General features: G+C 41.3%; 1 protein-coding gene across 1 annotated transcript in view; it reads left to right on the forward strand.

Annotated features, from left to right (window-relative positions):
- The window catches only part of SLC16A10 (solute carrier family 16 member 10), a 186,106-nt gene extending 176,151 nt beyond the window's left edge, over positions 1 to 9,955 (forward strand). The window contains exon 6 of the mRNA XM_063631128.1: positions 9,910 to 9,955. Coding sequence (XP_063487198.1) covers positions 9,910 to 9,938 — 29 coding nt within the window. The 3' untranslated portion in view covers positions 9,939 to 9,955. The remainder of the gene's footprint in view (positions 1 to 9,909) is intronic.
- The last annotated feature ends 2,309 nt before the right edge of the window (positions 9,956 to 12,264 follow it).

Below are 12,264 nucleotides of genomic sequence, written 5' to 3' on the forward strand. Positions count from 1 at the left end.
ATTTATCTTTATTGTGTCCCCAATTAGACTGCAAGTTCCACAAAAGTAGAGGTTTTTGTCTGTTTTATCGTTTCATCTCCAGCATTTAGAAAAATGCCTGGCACAGAGTAATTGCTCAATGATGATTTTTTTGAATAAATGAATGGTTTCCAAACTTGTCAGTATGAACATGTTGACTTTATTTTAGTGCCTTTAAGGATTTCCCTAGAAAACTTAGCCAGTGCAACTCAGCCAGCGCAGCTGGAGCGAGTCCAGGGTATCAGTGTTGAAACCAGGGGGAGCCTGGCTGGCATGGCTGCTCCAGGGCCAAGGAGAAGGTCACATAATTGGGAGATTGAGTCTATTTACAGGGGCTTGAACAAATAAATAAATATATTAAGGAAAATGGGAGCTAGTTTTCTCACTATTGGAGTAGGGAGGTACCTATGTGGAAGGTGTAAAGTGAATAAACACTATGATGACGGATTGGAATTGGGAAATGTGGTGTGAGTGTGTGTGTGTGTGTGTGTGTGTGTGTGTGTGTGTAGTCATGCATACGTTTCCTAACTCTGTCCACAGAGAGGGTCTAGAAGCAATGACACTACAGTAACAACTCTGAGTATACCTCCATATTAAACAGCAGAGACTCAGATGATGGATACTTCACCAAAGAGAAGCTCCTGTATAAATTTTAAACCTAAAATAGAATGCTAGCATAACGGAACTGAAGGGATACTCACGGAAAAACTACAGTGCCTCCTAATCTTACAGAAATGAAAGGCTCATCTTGAGACGTTAAACAAGAAGAAAAGAATACTCATACTTTATCATTACAGACTATATCCCTTTAGACTATATTTACGGATATTTATGGAAATGATTTGTAGAAGTGCTATATGTACTATTCTCCAACATGCTTTTTTCACTTGTAACATCTGTCTATATCATATCCTTTATGACTTTTTTTTTTTGGTTGGTGATAAAAACCAAAATCAAATCAAACTGGTTTAAGAAAAAGAGTGAAAAGTCCAGGTGCTTTCTTTTTGGTAGGCATCGTTCAAGGGACCTCTTTCCCACAACTCCAAGCTATCCTTTGTATCAACTCTAGCAGATGAAAAAGAACTTCCCTCTCCCAGTCTTTTAGACAAAGAGTCCTACGATCAAAACGCACTGGTCTAACATAGGTCAGGTGCCCATCTTGGAACCCATCACTGAGCCAGGAGTCAGGAGATGCTGACTCAACAGACATGAATCATGCTGCCCTGAAGTGGGGTAATGGCTAACTCACTTCCTGAAATGGGATGAGGAAGGGTGGTGGTCCCTTCAAAGAAAACTAGGGTCCTGTTGCCTGGAAAAGTGAACGGATTCTGTGCAGAAAAATAACAGAAGTTTACCACATGTGTCATTCAGTATAATTCTACATCATTGTTTTGATGGTTTCCACAGTTAATCCCATGAAATGGATGAATCTTTAATTTGTTGTAACTCTATCATTGGACATGTAGATTTGTTTCCTATTTCACAGTGATAAACACCATTGCTATGAACACTCTAATAGCGAAATCTTTATGCTCATCTTTATTTCCTTTAGGCAAAATTCCTAGTGGTAGAATTTCTGAGTAGAAGGGTTAGTATTTTTGCCTTTACTGTGTTTCGTCAAGTTGCATTACTCTATGCTTTCTCTGAACCTTCATAATATTATATGCTGTTATTTTTTTAATTATAGAGACTGAACAGTTTACAGATTTTAAAAAGCCTTCATTTAAAAATTGCATTTGGAGTTTTTTTGGAATTGTGGTAAATATACATAAGATTTACCATTTTATATAACCTTTTTTTTTTTTTTTTGAGATGGGGTCTCACTATGCAGCCAGGCTGGTCTCAAACTCGTGGGCTCTAGCAATCTTCCCACCTCATGCTCCAGAGTAGCTGGAACTATAGCTATATGCCACTACACCAGCCTCATTTTAATCATTTTTAAGTGTACTATAGCATTATGTACATTGCCATCGTTGTAACTATCACTACCTTCCATCTCCAGAACTTTCCATCTTCCCAAACTGAAACTCCATACCCATTAAACACTAACTCCCCATTTCCCCCACCACCGCTCAGTCCTTGGCAATCACCATTCTACTTTCTGTCTCTACGAATCTGACTACTGTAGAACCTTATATCATGAAATCATACAGCATTTGTCTAAATTTGCATTTTTATTACTAATAAGTGTAATTTTTTTCATAAATCACTCAGCTATTTGCACTTCCTCTTTGGGGGTTTGTTCCTCTCTGTTTATTTTTCTGTTCATGAACTTTGTGAACTTTCTTCATATACCGTATTAGCTGTGACTCTCATATGTATTGCTAAAAATTTTCTCCATTTGTTATTTGTCTTTTTACATTGATTATGGTGTTAATTTTTTTAATTTAAATTTTTATTTTATTGGGCAGCTCCTGAGCCAGAGTAGGCCCAGAGAGACTCCTGCAGTATTTTTTTTTTTTTTTAGTTAAAATTTTCATTTTATAGATTCTGTCTTAGTCCTTTTGGGCTGTTATAACAAAACACCTTAGACTGGATTATTTATTTATTTATATATTTATTTATTTATTTATTTATTTATTGAGACAGGATTTCACTCTGTCACCCAAGCTATAGTGCAGTGGCATGATCATGGCTCACTGTAGCCTTGACCTTCCAGGCTCAATCCATCCTCCCGCCTCAGCCTCCCACGTAGCTGGGACCACAGGCATGTGCCACCACACTTACCTAATTTTTGTATTTTCTTTAGAGATGGGGTCTCACTATGTTGCCCAGGCTGGTCTCAAACTCCTGGGCTCAAGCAATCCATTTGCCTCGGCCTCCCATCAAGTGCTGAGATTACAGGCATAAGCCACCATGCCCAGCTAAACTGGGTAATTTATTACATCATTATTATTATTATTATTATTATTATTATTATTATTATTATTATTGAGACAGAGTCTCGCTCTGTCACCCAGGTTGTAGTGCACTGGCACAATCTCGGCTCACTGCAGCTTCCGCCTCCCGGGCTCAAGTGATTCTCCTGCCTCAGCCTCCTGAGTGGCTGGGATTATAGGTGCCCGCCACCATGCCTGGCTAATTTTTTTTTTATTTTAGTAGATATAAGGTTTCAGCATGTTGGCCAGGATGGTCTCGAACTCTTGACCTCAGGTGATTCACCTGCCTTGGCCTTCCAAAGTGCTGGGATTACAGGCATGAGCCACTGCGCCCAGCCTAGACTGGGTAATTTATAAACAATGGAAATGTATTGCACACAGTTCTGGAGGCTGAGCAGCCCCAAGGTCAAGCTACCGACAGATTGAGCATCTGGTAAGAGCTTGCCTTCCTTGCTTCAAAGATGACATCTTGTTGAGTTCTCACATAGTGGAAGGGCAAGCTAGCTCCTTTCAGTCTGTTTTATAAGGGTGCTGATCTCCTTCCTGAACACTCTGCCCTCATAACTTAATCATCTCCTAAAGATCCCGCCTCCTTTTTTTTTTTTTTTTTTTTTGAGACAGAGTCTCGCTCTGTCACCCAGGCTGGAGTGCAGTGGCATGATCTCAGCTCACTGCAATCTTGACCTCCTGGGTTCAAACAGTTCTTGTGCCTCAGCCTCCTGAGTAACTGGGATTATAGGCGTGTGCCACCATGTCCAGCTAATTTTTGTATATTTTAGTAGAGACAGGTTTCACCATGTTGACCAGGCTGGTCTCGAACTACTGACCTCAGGTGATCTGCCTGCCGTGGTCTCCCAAATTGCTGGGATTACAGGCATGACCCACCGCACCTGGTCAACACCTCTTGATACTATCACGTTGGTGATCAAGTATCGACATACGAATTTGGTGGGGGACACATTCAGACCATAGCACTGTCATTGCTGACATGTTTAGAAAGGCCTTCCACACTCTTCTATATAAATACATTCTTAAAACTCCTTCTGATATCTTTATGGCTTCATTTTTACATTACATCTCTAAGTTATTATTTATTTTGATATATGGTATAAAGTTGAATTCTAACCATTTTTTAAAAAGTACAATTGGGCAGCCAGGCGCGGTGGCTCACGCCTGTAATCCCAACACTTTGGGAGGCCGAGGCAGGAGGATCATGAGGTCAGGAGATCGAGACCACCCTGGCTAACACGGTGAAATCCTGTCTCTACTAAAAATACAAAAAATTAGCCGGGTGGCCGGGCGTGGTGGCTCACGCTTGTAATCCCAGCACTTTGGGAGGCCGAGGCAGGCGGATCACGAGGTCAGGAGATCGAGACCACGGTGAAACCCCGTCTCTACTAAAAATACAAAAAAAAAATTAGCCGGGCGTGGTGGCGGGCGCCTGTAATCCCAGCTACTCAGAGAGGCTGAGGCAGGAGAATGGCGTGAACCTGGGAGGCGGAGCTTGCAGTGAACCGAGATTGCGCCACTGCACTCCAGCCTGGGCTACAAAGCGAGACTCTGTCTCAAAAAAAAAAAAATTAGCCGGGCATGGTGGTGGGCGCCTGAAGTCCCAGCTACTCGGGAGGCTGAGGCAGGAGAATGGCGTGAACCTGGGAGGCGGAGCTTGCAGTGAGCAGAGATCGCGCCACTGCACTCCAGCTGGGTGACAGAGTGAGACTCCGTCTCAAAAAAAAAAAAGTACAATTGGGCTGGGTGTGGTAGCTCACACCTATAATCCCAGCACTTTGGGAGACCGGGTGCGCAGATAGCTTGGGCCCAGGAGTTCAAGACCAGCCTGGGAAACACAGTGAAATCTTGTCTCTACAAAAGATACAAAAATTAGCCAGGTGTGGTGGTGTGCACGTGTTGCACACGTGCTAAGGTGGGAGGATTGATTGAGCCTGGGAGGCAGAGGCTGCAGTGAGCCATGGTCATGCAACTGCACTCCAGCCTGGGTGGCAGAGTGAAAACCCGTCTTAAAAAAAAAAAAATGGCCATTGAACAATGTTGGGGTTGGGGTCCCTACACTCCATGCAGTTGAAAATCCATGCATAATGTTTGACTCCCCCAAAACTTAACTCCTAATAGCCTGTTATTGACCAGAGCCTTACTGATAACATAAACAGTCAGCTAACACATATTTTGTATATGTATCATATACTGTATTCTTAAAATAAGATAGAAAAAAGAAAATGTCATTAAGAAAACCTTTTTATGTTTTTGTTTTTAAGACAGGGTCTCGCTCTGTCACCCAGGCTGCAGTGCAGTGGCTCAATCATGGCTCACTGCAGCCTTGACCTCCTGGGCTCAAGCAATCCTCCCACCTCAGCCTCCAGAGAAGCTGAAACCACAGGCACGTGCCACCATGCCTGGCTAATTTTTTTTTTTTTTCTGGTAGAGATGGGGGGGGGGGTCTCACTATGTTACCTAGGCTGGTCTCGAACTCCTGGGCTCAAGCAATCCTCTTGCCTCAGCCATCCAAAGTGCTAGGATTACAGATGTGAGCCACTGTGCCCAGCTATGAAAATCTTAAGGGAAAATGCATGTACAGTATTTTACTGTGTTCATCAAACCAAGTTCACATTGTCTGTTTACAAGAAGAATCATCTGTCTGAAATGGTCAGCACCTGCAGCTGCAGACCTCAATCAAAGGTTCATATCAAGGAATTCAGCTTTTTCTTGTGATATCATGACTTTTATCTGCTTCTTGGGTGCACTTCAGGCATCACTAATGGCACTTTGTATGGGTCCCATGTTGTTATTCAAGATTTACAGTATTGCACTTGTCAACTGAAGAACGATGGAGGTTCATATATTTGGAAAGGAGAGCTTTCTTATAAAGGGTTGCAGCTTGCAGGGTGGCCATTCTGACAGGCTAGGAAGCACAGCCTCCAGCCAGAAGCCAAAAACAGACACTTTGACAGGGGGAAGGGTATGACAGAGATTTGCTGAACCAGGTGGCCAAATATACATACCTAATAAGCTATAGGAGGAGTCATGAATATTTATGAAAGGAGAAACACACACATGCACAATAGAGCTTCATGCCTCTCCATGGGACTCGTGTTCAAAAAGTGGCAATGTTAGCACCCTCCATCCAAGGGTGGAATTTTTGGCCCTCTGACTTCAAGTGGTGAAGCAGACAACACGAAAACCTCTCTGCTCATCCTTGGTAGACTGGCCAGAGCCACTCCATGGACCCTGGTCTCTTAGGAGGAAGGAAAGCTTTGTCCAAACTACCAAATGGAGGGGCAGCAACAGGTAGTTGGTGGCTATCAGCAATGGAGCAAGTCTCTCAGAAGGGCTGGCTTCTCTGTAACCCTTAGGGAAGAAAACCTATGGGCAGTTAGAGCAGGAGCAGGTGTAATGAGGCCCCCATCTCGTCACAGCTGGAACTGAGTTTTGGCTGAGAGAGGAGTCTGTTTAGTTGGTCAGGGGGCTTAGGATTTCATTTTTCTCACACTAAACACACACACAAAAAATGCAAGAACTGAGAGAAATTACTTTTTACTTCAATGGAATTTACTGGAGAGACGAACTGGGCAAATGGAGATGACCGAAGAGCATCACACAACGTTTTGGGTGGATACTCACAACACTGGAGCCCACCATGACAGCAACGGGAGGCAGCTGCAAAATTATTCCAGCAGTACAGTGTGTTCTACAGTGAGCTGTATGCAGTTATGATTTAATACTGCATCTACACTTTTTTTTTTTTTTTTTTTTTGAGACACAGTCTCGCTCTGTCGCCCAGGCTGGAGTGCACCGGCGCAGTCTCAGCTCACTGCCACCTCCACCTCCCAGGTTCACGCCATTCTCCTGCCTCAGCCTCCTGAGTAGCTGGGACTACAGGCATCCACCACCATGCCCAGCTAATGTTTTGTATTTTTAGTAGAGACAGGGTTTCACCGTGTTAGCCAGGATGGTCTCGATCTCCTGACCTCGTGATCTGCCCGCCTCAGCCTCCCAAAGTGCTGGGATTACAGGCGTGAGCCACAGCGCCTGGCTGCATCTTCACATTTGTTTCCATTTCTCTGGACTGCAAATGGCACCACGTGTAGTCTATGTTTGTGTGTGTAAATTTTTATACATTTTAACATTTTAATAATAGATTTGTGTATATTTTATGGTAGTAAATGTTAAAAATAGACAAGTATCTACATATTTTTATGCACTGATGACATACCTAACATTTTCTTTTTTCTATATTTCTAGGCTATGTGGTTTGTCTGCAAGTTTTTATAATTGTTGCAAATATCCCCCCGAAATTTCCTTATATTTATTGAAAAAAATTCACATATAAGTGGACTCATGCAGTTCAAATTTGTGCTGTTGAAGGGTCAACTGGATTTTTCCAGTTTTCTTGATACTAGTTACTACTCACTGAATAATTCATCTTCTCCTCCTTCCCCTACTCCAACAGTATATAATAGTTTTCTTCTATTTACAATGACAGAATTAATATATTTTTTCCTCCAACTCCCCCTCTCTTCTCTGTCACCTGATTTTAGCAATATTATCTTTGTCATGTTTACCTCTAATTATTTTACCTCTGTATTATTCCCTTTTATACTTATAACTCTACTATTCATTTAATTAGCTTTAAGTAATAACTTTTGACCTCTAGTTATTAAAGATGAGGACTCAGTATACTTTATTTCATATATATAATTTTTAATTGTTTAGAGATGGGGTCTTACTATTTTGCTCAGGCTAGTCTCGAATTCCTGAGCTCAAACAATCCTCCTGCCTCAGCCCCCCAAGTAGCTGGGATTACAGGCACACACCACTGTATCCAGCAAAAAAAAAAAAAAAAAAAAAAAAAAAAAATCAGTATATTTTCATCCTTTTCCATCCATTGCTTTCCACCTTTCATTTGCTCTATCATTTCTACATCATCAGGGCTAATAACATTTAAATTCCATCTTTCCGCCGTAATCCTCATATTTGTCTTTGTCCTGTGATTTGCATCAAAGCTCACTGCCAATCCCATCTGCAGTTGTTTCACCACTCATCTCTTGTTCTGCTGAATCTTCTAACATTTCTCAAATGGATTTATGAAAATAATATTCCCAGAGTTCTTTCATGTTCAAACTATTTATCTTTTGTCTTTACACCTGAAAACATTTGGCTCATGTTTTCTTTCTTCTGGGATTTCGTAGCCATTTCTCAAAAATCTTCCAGCATTGAAGTTTGCTATGGAAAAAGACTGAGGCTAGCCTTTGGATTACTTCCTTCACATCATGCCAAGGAAGCTCCAGCATTTCAACCTCATTAACTGGAGACCACCACTGAGTCGAAATTTTTAGTCAACCAACCAAATAAGCTTTTACAGCCATCTCCAGCTGCATGGACTGACAATTTGAACCCACAGTCCCTGATAAAGTGTATCCACAGCGGTGAATTCAGCTGGATCTAGTGTTCTATTCTGTTCTCCTCGGTTTAATACCTTTAGCATCCACTTCCACACATTCACCAGGTTTCTATTCATATATATTAACAAAATATTGCAGTTATTTTGGTGTTATTTCCTCCTGGATCATAGTGTGTACCCACCCACCTAGAGATGTCAAGATTTGACCCTAGTTATGGGGCTAGTGGCAATAAAGGATGGTTATCATGGGTCTTGAAGAGAATGGGCATCCTTTTCTAAGGTGTCTGCCCCAAGTGACATTATCACAAGGTTTTCAAACAAAGATTAGTCTCTTCAGATACTGGAGAGCAAACAACTTTCACTGGTGAGGCTCCACTGCCTAGCAATTGCCATTCTTCATCCTATGCGTACAAATCCAAAAGAGCTTTGGTGCTTAAGAAGAAAAAAAAGTACCTCTGAATGTCTTATGATATATGAACTTTTATCAAGAAGTAACGTGAAAAAGAAGACTAAGACTTTTATCTAGAATCCTCATAGCATTTAGAGAGAATACCTCTCTCTTCTGTCACCCTGGCCATTTGAGCTTTCTCAGCAAATAGTATTTTCTCAAATGATGCTAAATGTATTAAACCTTTGAGGCAGATGCTTTTATCTTGTGATTCTCAACTGAAGGAGCGTTAAAAAAAAAAGAAGATGAAGCCGGACGTGGTGGCTCATACCTGTAATCCCAGCACTTCAGGAGGCCAAGGCCAGTGGATCACGAGGTCAGCAGATCGAGACCATCCTAGCCAACATGGTGAAACCCCTTCTCTACAAAAAATTAAAAAATCAGCTGGGCGTGGTGGCACGCACCTGCAGTCCCTGTACTTGGAAGGCTGAGGCAGGAGAATCGCTTGAACCTGGGAGGTGGAGGTTTCAGAGAGCCGAGATCACACTACTGCACTCCAGCCTGTTGACAGAGCGAGACTCTGTCTTGAAAAAATAAATAAATAAAAATAAATGAAAAAAATGAAGTCCTGCAGGCTGCAGGGGGTGCTTTGAAAATGTGTGAGGGTGTCATAGTAACTCTGCTATTAGCATTTAGTGGGCAGAGGCTGAAGATGCTAGAGCTCCACATGTGTGGGATAGTCCCACATACTGTCCAATTTTTGAATGTCCTGCCAAATATTCATATGAAGGAAAAAGATTTGTTTTTGATTATCTGAGCCCGGACTCTCTCTTGTACATATAGGCACCAAATATTTTTAGCATAGTTTCAATAAATGAGTTTTCCAAGAAAGTAAAATATCATGTAACACAAGGGAAGGTTGCATTTTGTTTTAGGTTCTCCATTTTGGAAAATCATCAAAGGCAATGACGTCCCTCGTGGTATTTGAGTAGTTGATACTCACCTACTACAACTCAGTCTGTATGTATAACGTTGCACTTACAGTGATTTTTCTCTACCTATATTAATATATTTATTCAGCCCTTATTTCACTAATTATGAAGAAAAGTATCAATATTCAGTTGGATGTTTCAAATTAGGTCTTATATCTTTGTCCACAAATGAACAGTTACCAATATTTCCATTTTGTTTACATGTTTTTCTCTCAGGAAGTAATGAAACCATGAAGATTAAGTGACCACTTTACAAAGAAACAGAGCAATAAGTTGGCAGAGATACAGCGTCCTGAGAACTTTGAAAGCTGTCTTACTATCATTGGAATGTTTAACAAATTTTTCCTAATCAGAAAGATGGTTTTATTGTTTCTTTCAGAATAGCACAATGATTGAAAAATGTGGTAAGCCACACAATGTTAAGGCAAAATTGATTTTGCCGGCTGTGTAAGAGGTTATTAGTATGAAGATAAAAAGGAATCAAACTGAAATGATTTCTCGTATGTCATTGAGCAATGGTACTGTTTCAAGAATTGAGATGGCGAAAAAGATTTTGGAAAATTAGGCATGTTATGACTTGCAGTCAAGTCAATTTCATTACAAATGGATGAAAGCATTCTGCATGATAATTAGTCTTTACTACATGCATATGTAATATTCATAAGGATTTTTTTTTGTTTCCTGAGATAGAGTCTTGCTCTGTCACTCAGGCTGGACTGCAGTGGCGCGATCTCGGCTCACTGCAACCTCCACGTCCCGGGTTCAAGCGATTCTCCCGCCTCAGCCTCCTGAGTAGCAGGGATTACAAGTGCCCGCCACCATGCCTGGCTAATTTTTGTATTTTTAGTGGAGATGGGGTTTCACCATGTTGGCCAAGCTGGTCTCGATCTCCTGACCTCATGATCCTCCCACCTCGGCCTCACAAAGTGCTGGGATTACAGGCATGAGCCACCGTGCCCAGCAGGAATTTAAAAATCATAAAGGCTGTAATCCCAGCACTTTGGGAGGCCGAGGCAGGCAGATCACCTGAGGTCGGGAGTTCGGGACCAGCCCGGCCAACATGGTGAAACCCTGTCTCTACTAAAAATACAAAAATTAGCCTGGCGTGGTAGTGGGTGCTTGTAATCCCAGCTACTCGGGAGGCTGAGGCAAGAGAATCGCTCGAACCCGGGAGGCACAAGTTGCAGTGAGCTGAGATTGTGCTACTGCACCCCAGCCTGGGTGACAGAGACCCTGTCTCAAAAAAAAAATCATAAAAGAAAATTTATTTTCAAACATAGCAACGATGGGTATAATAACAAACTCAAAAAAATTATGAAAAAAATTATCTTTTAGTGTCATTGTTTTGTAACATATGAGACAATAGCCATGCTTGGTGGCAATATGGGTTTATAACCAACTTAAAGTAGCATCAAGTGTTTTTGCAATTCACTGCATTATTGATCAACAATACTTAGTCTTTAAGAATCTTAAAATACTTCAAAATCACTGAATATTGTCAGTGGCGAATAAACAAGGAATAAAATTGAGTGATTGCTAAAACATAAATTATTTCATAAACTGCAGTGAGAATAAAGAAGTTTCAATGCCTTGTCCTATACACATAAGTAAAATGGCTCTCCAGAGCATAATGTTTAAAACTATTTTGTTCACTATGAACACCATTGATGTTTTTCTTCCATCACCAAAATTTAAACATAAAAATTAAAATATTTTGAAGTGATCTGACATATATTCCAGATACATGGGAAAAGTTAATGAGGTTCCTTATACTGCACTCTCATTCAAATGAAAAAATTGTCAATAAACTTACATATTTAAAATACTTGATTTCCTGAGAATTTTAATAATTTCCATCTTTGTAGCAGTTAGGCAAGAACAGGCTTAATGAGGTCAATTTTCGCCAGGCACGGTGGCTCATGCCTGTAATCCCAGCACTTTGGGAGGCCAAGGCAGATGGATCACTTGAGCCCAGGAGTTCAAGATCAGCCTGGACAACACGGTGAGACCCTTTCTCTACAAAAAATACAAAAATTAGCTGAGCATGGTGGTGTGTGCCTGTGGTCCCAGCTACTCAGGAAGATGAAGTGAGAGGATCACTTGAGCCCAGGAGGTTGAGGCTGTAGTGAGCTATGATCCCACCACTGCACTCCAGCCTGGGTGACAGAGTGAGACGCTGTCTCAACAACAAGAAAAAAATGAAGATGTCAATTTTGAAATATATTGTTCTTATTTGGGTGCTATTTAAAAAGATGTGATGATTAAAGATTTAGAGGAACTTTACCAGATTGAGTGACTAATCCATTTGAAACTAAAGTTAAGGAAGTTAGCCAAAGAACATGAAGAGTTATTGACCTTCGAAAAATGACCTTGAGAGCTAGGCAGTTGGCCTGAGCTTGTTGTCCCAGATATTCAGTAACTTATTATTTGTAGAGATGAGGTCTTGCCATGTTGCCCAGGCTGGGCTCAAGCAATCCTCCTGCTTCAGCCTCCCAAAGTGCTGAGATTACAGGTGTGAGCCACTGTGCCTGGCCCATTTTAACCATTTTTAACTGTACAGTTCAGTGGCAT

The sequence above is a fragment of the Symphalangus syndactylus genome, chromosome 2 (assembly GCF_028878055.3).
Source record: "Symphalangus syndactylus isolate Jambi chromosome 2, NHGRI_mSymSyn1-v2.1_pri, whole genome shotgun sequence".
Lineage (NCBI taxonomy): Eukaryota > Metazoa > Chordata > Mammalia > Primates > Hylobatidae > Symphalangus > Symphalangus syndactylus.